This window comes from Haematobia irritans, chromosome 4 (genome assembly GCF_050003625.1).
Source record: "Haematobia irritans isolate KBUSLIRL chromosome 4, ASM5000362v1, whole genome shotgun sequence".
In the NCBI taxonomy this organism is placed as follows: Eukaryota; Metazoa; Arthropoda; class Insecta; order Diptera; family Muscidae; genus Haematobia; species Haematobia irritans.
Genome location: NC_134400.1, coordinates 115,453,841 through 115,475,321, shown reverse-complemented (window position 1 = coordinate 115,475,321; position 21,481 = coordinate 115,453,841). Strand labels below are relative to the sequence as shown.

At 36.2% G+C, this 21,481-nt stretch overlaps 1 protein-coding gene across 2 annotated transcripts in view; it reads right to left on the bottom strand.

Annotated features, from left to right (window-relative positions):
• Positions 1-21,481, bottom strand: part of dpr10 (defective proboscis extension response 10) — a 799,057-nt gene that overhangs the window by 99,743 nt on the left and 677,833 nt on the right. For both annotated transcript variants that reach the window (XM_075304411.1, XM_075304412.1), the window contains one exon: positions 16,652-16,789. In XM_075304411.1, coding sequence (XP_075160526.1) covers positions 16,652-16,789 — 138 coding nt within the window. The remainder of the gene's footprint in view (positions 1-16,651; positions 16,790-21,481) is intronic.

The following is a 21,481-nucleotide window of genomic DNA, read 5'->3' as shown; positions in this document are numbered from 1 at the left end:
ATCGAGCAATATTCTTATGTAAGAGCTACACGTACGTATAAGTACGATCGGCTAGTACATCAAAATTTGAAATTTGAGTAACATTGGTTAATAAATAAGAGTACTATGGTCAAATTTGGGAAAATCGAGCGATGCATATATATGGAAGCTATATCTAAATCTGAACCAATTTGCATAATATTTTGCGGGTTTGATTAATACCACAAAAGGTTACCTTGTGCAAGATTTGAGTAAGATCAGTTAAGAAATGAGGCCTGTATGGTCAAACATAAGGTTATTAGGGGCGAATTTTTCAAAATCGGGTGATGGGAGCTATATCTACATCTGAACCGATTTCGATGAAATTTTGCACATATAATTAGTACTATAGAGGACTGGATGTAGCCAACTTTTAGTAAGATCGGTTAATAAATAAGGGTTCTATGGCCAAATTTGGGAAAATCGGGCTATACATATATATGGGAGCTATATCTAAATCTGAACCGATTTCGATGATTTTTTGCACATACAGTTAGTGCTATAGAAGACTATATTTAGGCAAATTTGGGTAAGATCGGTTGATAAATAAGGGTTTTATGGCCAAATTTAGAAAAATCGGGCGGTACATATATATAGGAGCTACAGCTAAATCTGAACCGATTTCGATAATTTTTTGCACATATAGTTAGTGCTATAGAAGATTATATTTAGCCAACTTTGAGTAAGATCGGTTGATAAATAAAGGTTTTGTGGCCAAATTTGGGAAAATCGGGCGATACATATATATGAGAGCTATATCTAAATCTGAACCGATTTGGATGAAATTTTGCAGACTTTAAGGGCGATGGAAAAGATTACCTTTTGCCAAATTTGGTGACGATCCGTTTGATAAAAAGGCGCAACGTGACCCCATTTGTCGAAATCGGGCGATACATATATATGGGAGCTATATCTAAATTTGATCCGATTTCTTCCAAATTCAATAGTGTTCGTCCTTGTGCACAAAAAACTCCCTGTACCAAATTTCATCAAAATCGGTTAATAATTGCGACCGGAATCCTGTGAACAACAAATACATGGACAGACGGACGGACGGACGGACACCAAGCGCTAGATCGACTCAGGAGGTGATTCTGAGTCGATCGGTATATATCGGTCTAAAATCAATATTTCTGGTAGGCATATTTTTTGGCCGATCAAACTTATTATACCCTGACCACTATGTGGTTTAGGGTATAAACAAATAAGTAAATATGGCCATAAGTTCGGCCACGCCGAATCTTATGTCCCCTCCACCATGGATTGCGTAGAAACTTCTACGAAAGACTGTCATTCACAATCGAATTACTTGGGTTGTGGTATCTTAAAACTTCTTAACATCATCTTCTAAATTGTAAGTTAGTCCATACGTGGTATACATTAGACAAGAAAGGTATGTATAGGTAAGCCTACAAATAGTTACGAACCGATATGGACTAAGTGAGAGCCAGAATTAAAATATAGGGGTCACTTTATATGGGGGCTATATACAATTATGAACTGATATGGACTAATTTTTGTGTGATGGGGATCGATTTATCTGAGGGCTATATATAATTATGGACCTAGTTTGGCATGGTTGTTAGCGGCCATATACTAGCACAATCGGATCGGATGAAATTTGCTTCTCTAAGTAGCTCCGCAAATCAAATCTTGGGATCGATTTATATGGGGGCTATATATAATTATAGACCGATATGAACCAATTTTTGCATGGTTGTTAGCGACCATATACACTATTAGAAAAATATGTCTTTCATATGTTCCGATATAAACAAAATGTGTTTCGGGCACAATTTCCACACAAAATATTTAAGTGCAAACATGTAATGTTCCTAAACTAGCACTAAATGTTTGGGACTCATACGTTAATATGTTAGAATATATGGTGCAATGATTAGCATACCCGCCTTGCATAAACAAGGTCGTGGGTTCGATTCCTGCTTCGACCGAACACCAAAAAGTTTTTCAGCGGTGGATTATCCCACCTCAGTAATACTGGTGACATTTCTGAGGGTTTCAAAGTTTCTTTAAGTGGTTTCACTGCAATGTGGAACGCCGTTCCGACTCGGCTTTAAAAAAGAAGGTACTTTGTTATTGAGCTTAACATGGAATCGGGTAGCACTCAGTGATAAGAGAGAAGTTCACCAATTTGGTATCACAATGGACTGAATAGTCTAAGTGAGCCTGATACATCGGGCTGCCACCTAACCTAACCTAGAATATATTATGTTTGGAGCATGAATATTTCATAAAAATAATATGTGTGAATGTAAACATATATAAATTTACAAATTTCGAGTAAACATATATATGTTGTGATATTTTATTCAGAGAGAGAGAGAGAGAAATAGAGATGGAAACCGGGAGGGTTGACTAAAGATATCAACATAACATAGCGAGAGAATCAAAAGAGAGCAATATCTGTGAAACCGCTTGTATGTTGTTTCGGAAAACTGTTTTATGATAAGGTCAAAAATTTGAAATGCTTAAGTCTAAATATTATTTAATTTGAATATTAGAATGAGTATTCGGAGTAAAAACAATAGACATTCTCAACCAAGAGAATAGACATTTGAAAAAAAAAAACAAGTATATACGGCCGTAAGTTCGGCCAGGCCGAAGCTTATGTACCCTCCATCATGGATTGCGTAGAAACTTCTTCTAAACACTGCCATCCACAATCGAATTACTTAAGTTGCGGTAACGCTTGCCGATGACAAGGTATCTTAAAACCTCCTAAAACCATCGATCCAATACGTATATAATTCAGTTTGACAAAGTAGACATAAAATTTTGACAAAATATTCTTCAGAAATACAATTTTAACAAAAGTTTCTATAGAAATAAAATCTTCACAAAATTTTCTATAGAAATAAAAATTTTGACAAAATTTTCGATAGAAAAAAAATTTTGACAAAAATTTCTACAGAAATAAAATATTAACAAAATTTTCTATAGAAATAAACTTTTGACAAAATATTCTATAGAAATAAAATCTTGGTAGATTATTTTTGGCTCGAGTGGCAACCATGATTATGAACCGAATAAAATTTGAACAAAATTTTCTATAGAAATAAAATTTTGACAAAATTTTCTATAGAAATAAAATTTTGACAATGATGAAAATTTTATTATGAACCGAATAAAATTTTAACAAAATTTTCTCTAGAAATAAAATTTTGACAAAATTTTCTATAGAAATAAAATTTTGACAAAATTTTCTATATAAATAAAATTTTGGTAGATTATTTCTGGCTCTAGTGGCAATTTTGGTATGGTTGTTAGCGACCATATACTAACACCACGTTCCTAATTTGAACCGGATCGGATGAATTTTGCTCCTCCAAGAGGCTCCGGAGGTCAAATCTGGAGAACGTTTTATACGGGGGCTATATATAATTATGGACCGATATGGACCAATTCTGGCACGGTTGTTATTGATCATATACTAACACCATGTTCAAAATTACAACCGGATTGGATGAAATTTGCTTCTCTTGGAAACTTCGCAAGCCAAATCTGGGGATCGGTTTATATGGGTGCTATATATAATTATGGACCGATGTGGACCAATTTTTGCACGGTTGTTAGAGACCATATACCAATACCATGTACCAAATTTCAGCAGGATCGGATGCAATTTGCTTCCCTTTGAGGCTTCGCAAGCCAAATCTGGAGATCGGTTTATATGAGGTCTATATATAATTATGGACCGATGTGGACCAATTTTTGCGTGGTTGTTAGAGACCATATACAAACATCGTGTACCAAATTTCAGCCGGATCGGATGAAATTTGCTCCTCTTTGAGGCTCCGCAAGCCAAATCTGGGGATCGGTTTATATGGGGGCTATATATAATTATGGACCGATGTGGACCAATTTTTGCATGGTTATTAAAGTCCATATACCAACACCATGTACCAAATTTCAGGCGGATCAGATGTAATTTGCTTCTCTTTGAGGCTCCGCAACCCAAATCTGGGGATCGGTTTATATGGGGGCTATATATAATTATGGACCGATGTGGACCAATTTTTGCATGGTTGTTAGAGACCATATACCAACACCATATACCAAATTTCAGCCGGATCGGATGAAATATGCTTCTGTTAGAGGCTCCACAAGCCAAATCTGAGGGTCCCTTTATATGGGAACTATACGTAAAAGTGGACCGATATGGCCCATTTTCAATACCATCCGACCTACATCGATAGCAACTACTTGTGCCGAGTTTCAAGTCGATAGCTTGTTTCGTTCGGAAGCTAGCGTGATTTCAACAGACGGACGGACGGACGGACGGACATGCTTAGATCGACTCAGAATTTCACCACGACCCAGAATATATATACTTTATGGGGTCTTAGAGCAATATTTCGATGTGTTACAAACGGAATGACAAAGTTAATATACCCCCATCCTATGATGGAGGGTATAAAAACAAGTATATAGAGCAGTAAGTTCGGCCGGGCCGAATCTTAAATACCCATCACCATGAACCAAATATTAGGGTTTCCTTGGAATTTCAGGAGGGCTTGAGGACTTAAATTTAAAGATTTCACCTATGAGGACTATATCAGATTCTGTATTTATATGAACCATTTTTGTTTGCGTTTTAGAGGAATCATTAACATCTCTAGTAAGTGTGCAAGAAAATTGTAAAATAACGTCTTGATTTGAAATCTTAAATCTGTAGAAGTAAAATCTGGAAGAAGTGAAGTCGGTCTATAGGCATTACCAAATGGACCGATAAAAACTTAATCCGATACACGTTTTTGTGAGCCTAAAATACCAGAATATTTACAATTTCAGGCAAATCAGATAAAAACTACGGTTTCTAGAAACCCGGGAGATCGTTCTTATGGGGGCTATACTAAAATATGGACCGATACTCACCGTTTCCGGCACACCACTTTATGGCCCGAAAATACCTCTAGATTTCCAATTTCAGACAAATTGGATAAAAACTACGGTTTCTATAAGCCCAAGACCCCAAATCGGGAGGTCGTTTTATATGGGGACCACACCAAAACATGAACCGATACTCACAATTTTTGGCACACGTATTTGTGGTCCTACAATACCTCTAGATTTCCAATTTCAGGTAAATTGAATAAAAACTGCGGTTTCTATGAGCCCAAGAAGTAAAATCGGGAGATCGGTCTATATAGGGGCTATACCAAAACATGGACCGATACTCACCATTTTTGGCACACCTCTTTATGGTCATAAAATACCTCTAAATTTCAAATTTCAGGCAAATTGGATAAAAACTACGATTTCTATAAGCCCAAGACCCCAAATCAGGAGGTCGGTTTATATGGGGACTATATCAAAACCTGGACCGATATAGCCCATCTTCGAACTTGACCTGCCTGCAGACAAAAGACGTGCAAAATTTCAGCACGATTGCTTTATTATTGAAGACTGTAGCGTGATTACAACAGACAGACAGCCAGCCAGCCAGACAGACAGCCAGCCAGCCAGACAGACAGACGGACATCGTTATATCGTATTAGAATTTCTCCCTGATCAAGAATATATATACTTTATATAGTCGGAAATCGATATTTCGATGTGTTACAAACGGAATGCCAAACTTATTATACCGCCGTCACTATTCTATGGTGGTGGGTATAAAAAGATTACTAATTTGGGTAGAATTCTACCAACTGTGGCAACCGTGGTGGTAATACAAATTTATATTCTAAGTTATATACGTTGTATATTCATGTTTTAAGGTAATAAAGTACTTAGAACCATTTTTGTTTGGTAAAATTTTTCAAATTTAACGAAAAATATAGTAGGGAAAATTGTTTGGGAATGTATGGGAAAGTAGGGAACTTTTTTTGTCCTTGTAGGGTAAACCGAATATTTTCCCTGGCAACATTGACTATGAGCAATAGTCAGATTGACACAAAGCACCCATAGACATGTACCCCTTAATTTTCTTAAAGATTCAACTGCGGTTTATCTCCCAGACCTATATGTTACCCCACAAATGCTTATGATTACTAATTATGTAATGGTGGTTTAGGGTATGATATAGTCGGCCCCGCCCGACTTTCTACTTTACTTACTTGTTTTTTTAATATATACCCCGTAAGGACTAACTAACAATTTAAAAGACGGTGTTAACAAGTTTTAAGATACCTTGCCATCGGCAAGTGTTACCGCAACCCACGGCCGTATATACTTGTTGAATTTTCTTACCTTTGCTGATTTCCATTTCGATAATGTAGTGAGTTTCGTGAATCACGTGAATTGTCGTGAATCGTGCGTGAGTACTGGTTTTCATTTCATGAATGTGCGTGAGTGGGATTGGCTACCACACGAATCGTGAGTGAGCGTGCGTGAATAAACATTTTGCTTCGTGAATGTGCATGAGTGTTTGTGAATTTTCAGTCACGCGCACAACTCTAGTATACACTCCTCTATTTATACATAACGATCATGATGTAAAGACGATTACATTGGTGGTAGGCCTGAACTCACCAGGAAGAACAAGTATATACGGCCGTAAGTTCGGCCAGGCCGAAGCTTATGTACCCTCCATCATGGATTGCGTAGAAACTTCTTCTAAACCATCTAAAGCCATCCACAATCGAATTACTTAAGTTGCGGTAACGCTTGCCGATGGCAAGGTATCTTAAAACCTCATAACACCATCTTCTAAATTGTATGTAAGTCCATACGTGGTATATATTAAATCAATAAAGATCGATCCAATAAGTATATAATTCAGTTTGACAAAGTAGACATAAAATTTTGACAAAATTTTCTACAGAAATAAAATTTTAACAAAATTTTCTATAGAAATAAAAATTTTTACAAAATATTCTATAGAAAATTTTGACAAAAATTTCTACAGAAATAAAATATTAACAAAATTTTTTATAGAAATAAACTTTTGACAAAATTTTCTATAGAAATAAAATCTTGGTAGATTATTTGTGTCTCGAGTGGCAACCATGATTATGAACCGAATAAAATTTGAAAAAAATTTTCTATAGAAATAAAATTTTGACAAAATTTTCTATAGAAATAAAATTTTGAAAATGATGAAAATTTTATTATGAACCGAATAAAATTTTAACAACATTTTCTCTAGAAATAAAATTTTGACAAAATTTTCTATAGAAATAACATTTTGACAAAATTTTCTATAGAAAAAAAATTTGGTAGATTATTTTTGGCTCTAGTGGCAACCATGGTTAGGTTAGGTTATGTGGCAGCCCGATGTATCAGGCTCACTTAGACTATTCAGTCCATTGTGATACCACAGTGGTGAACTTCTCTCTTATCACTGAGTGCTGCCCGATTCCATGTTAAGCTCAATGACAAGGGACCTCCTTTTTATAGCCGAGTCCGAACGGCGTTCCACATTCCAGTGAAACCACTTAGAGAAGCTTTGAAACCCTCAGAAATGTCACCAGCATTACTGAGGTGAGATAATCCACCGCTGAAAAACTTTTTTTTTTGGTGTTCGGTCGTAGCAGGAATCGAACCCACGACCTTGTGTATGCAAGGCGGGCATGCTAACCATTGCACCACGGTGGCTCCCTAGTGGCAACCATGATTATGAACCGATATGGACCAATTTTTGTGTGATTGGACCAATTTTGGTATGGTTGTTAGCGACCATATACTAACACCACGTTCCTAATTTGAACCGGATCGGATGAATTTTGCTCCTCCAAGAGGCTGCGGAGGTCAAATCTGGAGAATGTTTTATATGGGGGCTATATATAATTATGGACCGATATGGACCAATTCTGGCACGGTTGTTAAAGATCATATACTAACACCATGTTCCAAATTACAACCGGCTTGGATGAAATTTGCTTCTCTTGGAGACTTCGCAAGCCAAATCTGGGGATCGGTTTATATGGGGGCTATATATAATTATGAACCGATGTGGACCAATTTTTGCATGGTTGTTAGAAACCATATACCAACATCATGTACCAAATTTCAGCCGGATCGGATGAAATTTTCTTCTCTTTGAGGCTCCGCAAGCCAAATCTGGGGATCGGTTTATATGGGGGCTATATATAATTATGGACCGATGTGGACCAATTTTTGCATGGTTGTTAGAGACTATATACCAACGCCATGTACCAAATTTCAGCCGGATCGGATGAAATATGCTTCTGTTAGAGGCTCCACAAGCCAAATCTGAGGGTCCCTTTATATGGGGGCTATACGTAAAAGTGGACCGATATGGCCCATTTTCAACACCATCCGACCTACATCGATAACAACTACTTGTGCCAAGTTTCAAGTCGATAGCTTGTTTCGTTCGGAAGTTAGCGTGATTTCAACAGACGGACGGACGGACGGACTGACGGACATGCTTAGATCGACTCAGAATTTCACCACGACCCAGAATATATATACTTTATGGGGTCTTAGACCAATATTTCGATGTGTTACAAACGGAGTGACAAAGTTAATATACCCCCATCCTATGATGGAGGGTATAAAAATGTTGGTTAATTTTAGAAAATTAAGATTACTTTTTGAAAATTTGAACTAAATTGTATCACGCCGATATCACAAAAATAAATAAATGTTTTTCGACAAATTCAAGAAAATTTATTAGACCTAATTATTTTTTTGTTCATTTGTTAAAGAAAGTTTTGTAGTTTGGAGGAAAAAATTGGAGTTCAAAATTGCAAGAATGTCTTTAGTGCCATACGAAGTTCAAAATAGGCCCATTTGTAGTAAAATGTACAAATTTAAAGAAATAATGAACTATTTTGTAACAAGTACGAATTTAGTAAATCCTTATACTTCATTTGTGTATAATTTTTTTTAGTTACTTTAACTAATATACCCAAAAAATTATTGGAGTAAAGGAAACCTTCCCCAAACATAATAATTTCAAGAACAAAAATAAAGTTAAATTGGTTTTAGTGAAATAGATGGTTCACTTTTTTTGAGTGCAATGTAAAAAATAAAACTATACCTCTCCATCGGCAAGTGTTACCACAACCCAAGTAATTCGATTGTGGATGATAGTCTTTAGAAGAACTTTGAACGAAATCCATGGAGGATAGAATATAACATACTTTCACCTGTATATACGTGTTTTTTGCATTACTTATGCAATGGAATTTTTCTTTTCTGTGTACAACAACACGATAATGGTTTCATATTAATTACTGCCCTTTCGCCAGAGTGTATCTGTAGTGATGTATATTTACTCCATAAAATAAAAAAAAAAAAAACAGACATTGAAGTCTTTTCGCTTGAAGGATCTTTAATAAAAGTTTTGGAAGTTGTTTCTACTCGAAACAACATTCTAATGCTGCAACAAATATTCTCATTTTAATAGTTCATTATGTGTAGATGAAAACACTTTGCAATCTTTTTGTAGAGAGTCGTTATTATTAAATTTGTTAGTAACGCAGATAGAAAATACATTTTTTTTTAATTACAAAACTAAACTTTGAAATACAACAAACAATTTACAAGTTATATATTTTAATGGATAGAACAAACTATAAAATGTTATTTATAAAATTGCAAACTAAATCGACAAGTGTATTCGTTAAGTTAAACAACAGCACACTGCAAAGGCGAGTACATGCAAAGAAAAAAAAAAAAAAAACGTTTGGAAAACGTGTATCGAAAATTTGTTACAGGTTTTTTGCATTTCTTTGAAAATAGTTTGAAAATTTCAAACTTTTATTATCAAATAAAATTTTTTTGTTGCAAAATGTTTATTTTTGCAATACCAATAATGCTGTTTATTCCAAAATCACAGTTAATTTCGTTTATATCAAACTATCCCTTTTCTGACTTTAACTCAGATATGCCGACGGGCCGTTATATTCTCTAGCACACCAACAAGTAGATTAGAAAATGTAAAGCACTGTAAACGCAGAAACCTGAACATAACAGGTGTACTACATGTAGTACGGTCGGCATATCTGGGTTAAGTCTATAATAAGACACATTTTGAAGTTTCATACACCCTCAAAAAAATCGCTTCTGTAACATATACCTCAAACACATTTTGCTTCAAGCATATATATTTTCAGGATTGGTCCAAATAAAATATTGTTTGTATTGTTCAAACATAATATGTTTCACCTTAGAGCACTCACTGGTAGAAAAAAATTTTAATGAAATTTTCTTTGTGTGGATATATTGTTAAGGTGCCAATTGGTTACTTCCATTATTTTACTTGCAGCATATTCTCTAGGTCTCTCTTTCTAAACACATATACATATATGCTTATTGGCTATTTCTAAATTAATATATGTTTGCATCTAAGCATATTATATTTACAAACAGTTTATGTCCCAAACATAATATGTTCTAACATATTAACATATATATCCCAAACAAGTTATGCTAGTTTATGAACATTATATGCTTGCACTTAAAATATTGTGTTAAAAAATTTGAGTTACAAACATATAATTTTTACACCCAAACATATGAATCTAACAAGAACACAAAAATAGAAGGTGTCTTTCAACACATGTTTGATTTTGAAATTTTAACTTGCGTGAACTAAAAAAAAACAAGTAAGGAAAGTCTAAAGTCGGGCGGGGCCGACTATATTATACCCTGCGCCACTTTGTAGATCTAAATTTTCGACACCATGTCACATCCGTCAAATGTGTTGGATGCTATATATAAAGGTTTGTCCTAATGTTAGTAAAAAATATGGGAAACATTTAAATCTGAAGCAATTTTAAGGAAACATCGCAAAAGTTTATTTATAATATATCGCTCGATATATATGTATTAGAAGTTTAGGAAAATTAGAGTCATTTTTACAACTTTTCGACTAAGCAGTGGCGATTTTACAAGGAAAATGTTGGTATTTTGACCATTTTTGTCGAAATCAGAAAAACATATATATGGGAGCTATATCTAAATCTGAACTGATTTCAACCAAATTTGGCACGCATAGCAACAATGCTAATTCTACTCCCTGTGCAAAATTTCAACTAAATCGGAGTTAAAAATTGGTCTCTGTGGTCATATGAGTGTAAATCGGGCAAAGGCTATATATGGGAGATATATCTAAATCTGAACCGATTTCAACCAAATTTGGTACGCATAGCAACAATGCTAATTCTATTCCCTGTGCACAATTTCAACTAAATCGGAGTTAAAAATTGGCCTCTGTGGTCATATGAGTCTAAATCGGGCGAAAGCTATATATGGGAGCTTTATCTAAATCTGAACCGATTTCAACCAAATTTGGCACGCATGGCTACAATGCTAAATCTAGTCGCTGTGCAAAATTTCAACCAAATTGGGCAAAAACTCTGACTTTTAGGACCATATTAGTCCATATCGGGCGAAAGATATATATGGGAGCTATATCTATATCTGAACCGATTTCAATCAAATTTTGCACACTTTACTATACTACTAATTGTACTCCTAATGCAAAATTTCAACCAAATTCGGCCAAAAATCTGGATTCTGGGGCCATATAAGTCCAAATCGGGCGAAAGATATATATGGGAGCTTTCTCTAAATCTGAACCGATTTCAATCAAATTTTGCACACTTGACTATACGACTAAGTTTTATGTTTGTACCAAATTTCAAGCAAATGGCTGCTGGGTCCATATTAGTGCATATCGGGCGAAAGATATATATGGGAGCTATATCTAAATCTGAGCCGATTTCTTCCAAAGTCAATAGGGTTCTATTCTGACCCAAATTAGGAACATGTGCCAAATTTGAAGGCGATTGGACTTAAATTGCGACCTAGACTTTGATCACAAAAATGTGTTCACAGACAGACGGACGGACGGACAGACGGACAGACGGACATGGTTATATCGACTCAGGGACCCACCCTGAGCATTATTGCCAAAGACACCATGTGTCTATCTCGTCTCCTTCTGGGTGTTACAAACATATGCACTAACTTATAATACCCTGTTCCACAGTGTGGCGCAGGGTATAAAAATATGGGAAACATTTAAATCTGAAGCAATTTTAAGGAAACTTCGCAAAAGTTTATTTATGATTTATCACTCGGTATATATGTTTAGGCAAATAAGAGTCATTTTTACAACTTTTCGACTAAGCAGTGGCGATTTTACAAGGAAAATATTGGTATTTTGACCATTTTTGTCGAAATCAGAAAAACATATATATGGGAGCTATATCTAAATCTGAACCGATTTCAACCAAATGTGGCACACATAGCAACAATGCTAATTCTACTCCCTATACACAATTTCAACTAAATCGGAGTTAAAAATTGGCCTCTGTGGTCATATGAGTCTAAATCGGGCGAAAGCTATATATGGGAGATATATCTAAATCTGAACCGATTTCAACCAAATTTGGCACGCATAGCTACAATGCTAATTCTACTCCCTGTGCAAAATTTCAATTAAATCGGAGCAAAAAATTGGCCTCTGTGGTCATATGAGTGTAAATCGGTCGAAAGCTATATATTGGAGCTATATCTAAATCTGAACCGATTTCAACCAAATTTGGCACGCATAACTACAATGCTAATTCTACTCCCTGTGCAAAATTTCAACCAAATTGGGGTAAAACTCTGGCTTCTGGGATGGGTATTTGGCACACTTGACTATAGTACTAATTGTTCTTCTTGTGTAAAATTTTAAGCAAATTAGGGTAAAACTCTGGCTTTTGGGGCCATATAAGTCCATATCGGGCGAAATATATATATGGGAGCTATATCTAAATCTGAACCGATTTCTTCCAAAATCAATAGGGATCTATTCTGAGCCAAAGCACATACTTGTGCCAAATTTGAAGTCGATTGGACTAAAACTGCGACCTAGACTTTGATTACAAAAATGTGTTCACGGACAGACGGACAGACGGACATGGCTATATCGACTCAGGAGCCCACCCTGAGCATTTTTGCCAAAGACACCATGTGTCTATCTCGTCTCCTTCTGGGTGTTTCAAACATATGCACTAACTTATAATAATACCCTGTTCCACAGTGTGGAGCAGGGTATAAAAACAATAAAAAAGAGAAGTTTTTCAAAGCATTAACACAAGTAGGGAAAGTCTAAAGTCAGGCGGGGCAGACTATTAAATATTCTGCAGCACTTTGTAGATCTACATTTTGGAACCATTTCTAATCTTTCAAATTTGTTGGGTGCTATATATAAAGCTTTATGTTTCTATATACATATATTTAAATCTGACCCGATTTGGACAATATTTGTTAGGCTTCTAAAAAATCTATAGACTTGAAATTTAAGTCGGCTAATACCTTGTGGTAGAACACAATGGAAGTAAAAATAAGGGAAATATTTAATTCTAAGGCAATTTTCAGGTAACAGGTTGGCTGATAAGTCCCCGGTCTAACAAAGAAAAACACATTTTTTTATCAAAATTCGTTTTTATTATTCAACATAGTTCCCTTCAAGAGCGATACAACGATTATAACGACCTTCTAATTTTTTGATACCATTTTGGTAGTACTCCTTCAGTTTTGCCTCAAAATAGGCCACAGTTTCGGCGATCACCTCTTCATTTCAGCCAAATTTTTTCCCTGCGAGCATCCTTTTGAGGTCTGAGAACGAGAAAAAGTCGCTGGGGCCAGATCTGGAGAATACGGTGGGTGGGGAAGCAATTCGAAGCCCAATTCATGAATTTTTGCCATCGTTCTCAAAGACTTGTGGCACGGTGCGTTGTCTTGGTGGAACAACACTTTTTTCTTCTTCATATGGGGCCGTTTTGCCGCGATTTCGACCTCCAAACGCTCCAATAACGCCATATAATAGTCGCTGTTGATGGTTTTTCCCTTCTCAAGATAATCGATAAAAATTATTCCATGCGCATCCCAAAAAACAGAGGCCATTACTTTGCCAGAGGACTTTTGAGTCTTTCCACGCTTCGGAGACGGTTCACCGGTCGCTGTCCACTCAACCGACTGTCGATTGGACTCAGGAGTGTAGTGATGGAGCCATGTTTCATCCATTGTCACATATCGACGGAAAAACTCGGGTGTATTACGAGTTAACAGCTGCAAACACCGCTCAGAATCATCAACACGTTGTTGTTTTTGGTCAAATGTGAGCTCACGCGGCACCCATTTTGCACAGAGCTTCCGCATATCCAAATATTGATGAATGATATGACCAACACGTTCCTTTGATATCTTTAAGGTCTCTGCTATCTCGATCAACTTTATTTTACAGTCATTCAAAATCATTTTGTGGATTTTTTTGATGTTTTCGTCGGTAACCACCTCTTTCGGGCGTCCACTGCGTTCACCGTCCTCCGTGCTCATTTCACCACGCTTGAATTTTGCATACCAATCAATTACTGTTGATTTTCCTGGGGCAGAGTCCGGAAACTCATTATCAAGCCAAGTTTTTGCTTCCACCGTATTTTTCCCCTTCAGAAAACAGTATTTTATCAAAACACGAAATTCCTTTTTTTCATTTTGTTCACAATAACAAAAGTTGCTTCACAAAAGACGCTCTATCTAACGAACTAATTGACTTACAGACGTCAAATTTTGACACGAATCATTTGAAGGTTGGTACTATATAAAAATAATATGCATTTAATACTAGCGACGCCATCTATGTGTCAGACCGGGGACTTATCAGCCAGCCAGTTAACTTCGCAAACGTCCATTTATGGTTTATCGGTCGATATCGGTCGCGAAAATCCGAGCTACTCGCACGCAAAGCTGGCAAAATCGCTAAAAGTTGCCAAATCAACCGTTACAAATGTAATTAAAGTGTTTGGGGAACGTTTGTCGACAGCCAGGAAGTCTGGATCGGGGGGAAATCGAAAACCGGAAGCCGCTGAGACGACAAAGAGAGTTGCCGGTAGTTTCAAGCGAAACCCTAACCTCTCTCTCCGAGATGCCGCAAGTAAGCTGGGTGTATCGTCTACAACCGTGCATCGAGCCAAAAAACGAGCCGGACTATCGACTTACAAGAAGGTAGTGACTCCAAATCGCGATGATAAACAAAATATGACGGCCAAAGCGCGATCCCGGAGGCTGTACACGACGATGCAGACGAAGTTTGACTGCGTGGTAATGGACGACGAAACCTACGTCAAAGCCGACTACAAGCAGCTTCCGGGACAGGAGTTTTATGCGGCAAAAGGAAGGGGAAAGGTAGCAGATATTTTCAAGCACATAAAACTGTAAAAGTTCGCAAAGAAATATCTGGTTTGGCAAGCCATCTGTACCTTTGGCTTGAAAAGCAGCATTTTCATAGCTTCCGGGACTGTCAACCAAGAAATTTACATGAAAGAGTGTTTGAATAAACGTCTGCTGCCTTTCCTGAAGAAACACGGTTGTTCCGTACTGTTTTGGCCGGATTTGGCATCTTGCCATTACGGTAAAAAGGCCATGGAGTGGTACGCCGCCAACAACGTGCAGGTGGTTCCCAAGGACAAGAACCCTCCCAACCAGCCAGAGCTCCGCCCAATTGAGAAATACTGGGCTATTGTCAAGCGGAACCTAAAGAAGACCAAAAAAACTGATAAGGACGAGCAGCAGTTCAAGGCAAACTGGCTTTCTGCGGCGAAGAAGGTGGACAAGGTGGCTGTACAAAATCTGATGGCAGGTGTCAAGCGTGAGGCCCGGCAATTAGGATATGGAAAAGCGAAAGCCTAACTGAATATTTTTCCTGAATTTTATACTAATTGAACTTGAAAAAGAAATTTAATTTGATTTTTTAAATAAACGATTTCACCGATTTACACGCGTTTTCCCTTGACCAAATTTTGACCGTATCACCCTTTATTACAACAATTTTGTTTGAGTTTTAGAGGAATCATAGACATCTTGTGTATGTGTGCAAGAAAATGATGAAATATAGTTTTTTTTTTGTTACTCCCACTAGTTAAATGATTAGAAGAAGTAAAATCTGCAAAACTTGCCGTCCGTTTCAAGCAATTGTTAAAAAGTTAAATCGGCAATCAGATAAAAACGACTGTTTATATAAGACCGAGGAGTTGAATCATGCACCGATACACACCTAACTATTCTGACAAACCTTCTGAATCTAGACCCCAAATTGGAGGGCGGGTTTAAAAGAGGGATATATCAAAATCTGTACCGATACATAATATATTCGCTTCATTTCTACCGCACAGTGACCAACAAAATCTGCGGATATTAAATCGTTGGATTTTTGCGTCTGGAGCAGTTTGGAGAAAAAGCTTGGTACTAAAAATACCAAAGAAGGGGTTTCACTGCACCCAGAGAAGTAAAATCATTATCCCAAATATGTTTCACGGCAAACATGTCAAATGCTTGAGATATATTTCTGGATGGTGTTAGTACAATTGAGGGTAATTAATAAACTAAAGCAAAGCAAACTAAATATAAATAAAAACGTATGTTACCCAAATTCAAGGTTAAATTCGATTTTGGCCGCTAAAATCAAAACTTAATCAGTAAAAAAAGTATAAAATTATACCTCTTTGAAATCAAATTGTATTATAACTTGAGAGGGGAGGGGAGTAGCCCAAATCAACTTTTCATAAAAAATGGATTATAACAGAAAAGTAATCGTGAAAAGTGGCGATTTTAGCGGCTAAACTCGAGCTTAATACCCACACCTTTATAAATAACTTATAAACTAAAACATAAATCAAATAATTAAAAAAAATAAAACAAAACTAACCGGCTATGGTCTGTATGGGCCCAAACATTCCAGCGAATTCATCATCCCCAGATTGATATATACGATCGTTGGATATAAAAAATGAGTCGTCGTTATAAAATTGCTGCATCATATCATTCTGTTCACTATCAAGAAAATCTAAGGAAGAAACAAAAAATGTAACACAAAATTAACAAAATAAAAAAATTTTGTAAAATAAGAAATTATATGAAAACAAGTTACTTAATTAAATAATAACCTTGAATCGATTCATATATAAATTGCAGTCTTTATGATCTCAGTGTTAGACTGCAGCAGTCAATAGTGTGTAATATAGCTGCCGGGCCGAATCTTAACTACCCACCATCACGAATCAAATATAATAGTTTTCCTCGTCGTTGCGGGTTCCTTGATAAAAACAAACAAATAGAATTTCAGGTGGATTTTCAGAAACATCTCAAGAAGATCGGTCCAATCGATACACTTGCCGAAGATGCATGCATATAGAGACATCCGATTCTGAATTTATAAAAATCATTTTCGTTTGAGTTTTAGGGGATTCTCAAACATATCGTGTAAACGTGCAAAAAAAAAATTATGAAATATTGCCCAGATTTGAAATCTAGATTCTGTGTACACCTTCAAAAAAATCTCTTCTGTAACATGTATCCCAAACACATTTTTCTTCAAGCATATATATCTTCACGATTGGTCCAAACAAAATATTGTTTGTAAAACAAACAAACAATAATTTGTTCAAACAAATTATGTTTCACCTTAGGCATACACTGGTAGAAAAAAATTTTAATTAAATTTTCTTTGTGAATACATATATTTATTGGCGCCTTAAAAACCCAAGAAGTCAAATCGGGAGATTGGTCTGTACCAAATAATGGACCGACACACACCATATTCGGTACACCAATTTTCAGATCTTAAATATCTCTAAATTATCTTTTTAATTTTTTTGTCTTTAAATTTAGGATTTCTAAAATCCCAAGAAGTCAAATCGGGAGATCGATATATAAAGGATAATAATAAAATTGGATAAAACTACGAAAAAGTAAAATTGCTTAGCATAGAAGATCGATGATGGTTTGTATCTTGTATGTTAGTACCGCAATACTTGCCAACTATTAGTTAAATCGGTTCAGATTTAGATGTAGCTCCCATTTTTATACCCTCCACCATAGGATGGGGGTATATTAACTTTGTCATTCCGTTTGTAACACATCGAAATATTGCTCCAAGACCCCATAAAGTATATATATTCTGGGTCGTGGTGAAATAAACAAGCTATCGACTTGAAACTTGGCACAAGTAGTTGTTATTGATGTAGGTCGGATGGTATTGCAAATGGGCCATATCGGTCCACTTTTACGTAAAGCCTCCATATAAACGGACCCCCAAATTTGGCTTGCGATCGCTCTAAGAGAAACAAATTTCATCCGATCCGGCTGAAATTTGGTACATGGTGTTAGTATATGGTCTCTAACGACCATGCAAAAATTGGTCCATATCGGTCCATAATTACATATAGCCCCCATATAAACCGATCCCCCGATTTGGCTTGCGATCGCTCTAAGAGAAACAAATTTCATCCGATCCGGCTGAAATTTGGTACATGGTGTTAGTATATGGTCTCTAACAACCAAGCAAAAATTGGTCCACATCGGCCCATAATTATATATAGCCCCCATATAAACCGATCCCCCGATTTGGCTTGCGGAGCCTCTATGAAACGAAAATTTCATCCGATCCGGCTGAAATTTGGTACATGGTGTTGGTATATGTTCTCTAATGACCATGCAAAAATTGGTCCATATCGGTCCATAATTATATATATCCCCCATATAAATCGATTCCCAGATTTGTCCTCCGGACCCTCTTGGAGGAGCAAAATTCATCCGATCCGGTTGAAATTTGGAACATGGTGTTAGAATGTCGTCTCTAACAAACACGCAAGAATTGGTCTATATCGGTCCATAATTATACATAGCCCCCATATAAACCGTTCCCCAGATTTGATCTCCGGAGCCTCTTGGAGGAGCAAAATTCATCCGATCCGGTTGAAATTTGCAACGTGGTGTTAGTATAAGGCCGCTAATATCCATGCCAAAATTTGTCCATATCGGTCTATAGTTATATAAAGCCTATCCCCAATCACACAAAAATAAACCGATCCCCCGATTTGGCTTGCGGAGCCTCTAAGAGAACCAAATTTCATCCGATCCGACTGAAATTTGGTACATGGTGTTAGTATATGGTCTCTAACAACCAAGCAAAAATTGGTCCACATCGACCCATAATTATATATAGCCCCCATATAAACCGATCCCCCGATTTGGCTTGCGGAGCCTCTAAGAAACGAAAATTTCATCCGATCCGGCTGAAATTTGGTACATGGTGTTGGTATATGTTCTTTAATGACCATGCAAAAATTGGTCCATATCGGTCCATAATTATATATATATCCCCCATATAAATCGATTCCCAGATTTGTCCTCCGGAGCCTCTTGGAGGAGCAAAATTCATCCGATCCGGTTGAAATTTAGAACATGGTGTTAGAATGTCGTCTCTAACAAACACGCAAGAATTGGTCTATATCGGTCCATAATTATGCATAGGCCCCATATAAACCGTTCCCCAGATTTGATCTCCGGAGCCTCTTGGAGGGGCAAAATTCATCCGATCCGGTTGAAATTTGCAACGTGGTGTTAGTATAAGGCCGCTAATATCCATGCCAAAATTGGTCCATATCGGTCTATAGTTATATAAAGCCGATCCCCAATCACACAAAAATTGGTCCACATCGGTTCATATTCATGGTTGCAGCTCGAGCCAAAAATAATCTACCAAAATTTTATTTTTATGGAAAACATTGTCATTGTTATTTCTATAGAAAATTTTGTTAAAATTTTATTTCCATAGAAAATTTTGTAAACATTTTATTTCTATAGAAAATTTTGACAAAATTTTATTTCTATAGAAAATTTTGTCAAAATTTAATTGTATAGAAAATTTTTTCCAAATTTTACTTCTATAGAAAATGTTGTCAAAATTTTATTTTGTCAAAATTTTATTTCTATAGAAACTTTAAACTTAATTATATACGTATTTAGTCGGCCTTTTTTAGTTTAATATATACTACGTATGGACTACCTTGTAATTTAGAAGACGGTGTTAGGAAGTTTTAAGATACCTTGCCATCGGCAAGTGTTACCGAAATCCAAGTGATTCGATTGTGGATGACAGTCTGTAGTAGACGTTTCTGCGCAATCGATGGTGGAGGGTACATAAGATTCGGCCTTGTCGAAATTACGGCCGTATATACTTGTCATATCTATATTTATCGCCCGATATGCTCTTATATGGTGCCAGAAACTAAAACTCTGATTTTGTACACCTTTTGTCCAAAGGAGTACAATTGATGGTAGTGTCCATTATGCCAAATTTGGATGCAATCGAATCAGATTTAGATTAGCTCCCATACATATCTTTCGCCCGATTTACACATATATAATCACAAAAGCCAAAGACTTACTCCGAACCGTGAAATTTAGTGCAGTGAGTAGAATTAACATTTTAGCTGCACTCAAAAAAAGTTTACATTGATCCAAAGATTTTGACCTTCCCTTAAGGATTTTGGTATTAATTCCGAGCCAAAGATGCGGCTTCTTTAAAATGAAGACATTTTTTAGCGACCTATCTGGCTTTAAATCTAGGACCAATAAAATTCAAATTAGGATACAGATCTCATTTATAAAATGTTCATTCTCTTCTCGCGGTTTATTAATAAAGGTACTCACGTACAAACGAATGCTAGTTTAAAAATGGGAGCCACCGTGGTGCAATGGTTAGCATGCCCGCCTTGCATACACAAGGTCGTGGGTTCGATTCCTGCTGCGACCGAACACCAAAAAAAGTTTTTCAGCGGTGGATTATCCCACCTCAGTAATGCTGGTGACATTTCTGAGGGTTTCAAAGCTTCTCTAAGTGGTTTCACTGCAATGTGGAGCGCCGTTCGGACTCGGCTATAAAAAGGAGGTCCCTTGTCATTGAGCTTAACATGGAATCGGGCAGCACTAAGTAATAAGAGAAAAGTTCACCAATGTGGTATCACAATGGACTGAATAGTCTAAGTGAGCTTGATACATCGGGCTGCCACCTAATCTAACCTAACCTAGTTTAAAAATCCAAATTATAACGTCTACTTCAAAGTAGAAAATGTTTTCTTAATTCAAAAAAAAAATTTAAACCAAAGACGCTAAATTCTCAAAATAAGTATTAGCCTATATTTGGAGCGTTTTTATCTTAAATCTAAAGTTTTAATATTTAAGTTAATTTAAGGACGATTTCTTTAAATCAAAAATGTGTTTCTTTACTTTAAGGAAAATTAGCCTTAGTTCAATGACATGGGACTTTAACGGAGAGACGCAAATTTACAAAATCTGTGTCCTAAATTGAATAAAAAAAATTTAGAAGCAAAGATTATAAACTTTATTTTAATTAAAATTTTATTATTTTAAAGAAATTTGTCCATAATATATTGTATTTTTTTTTCAGTGTATGCACGCATTTGGCGAAATCGGTTCAGATTTAGATATAGCTCCCAAATTTCTAGCACATTATTTTTAACTGCAAGCATATAATCTGCATAAACTAGTGTAAGATGTTTGGGACCTATATTTAATAGGTTAGAACATATTATGGTTGGGACATGACATTTTCTTGAATGAAATATCTCTGGATGTAAACATATTTTAATTTGGAAATTTCGTAAAAACACATATATGTTTAGAAACATCAGAGAGCGAGAGAGAATAGAATTATACACTGTTAGAAAAATAT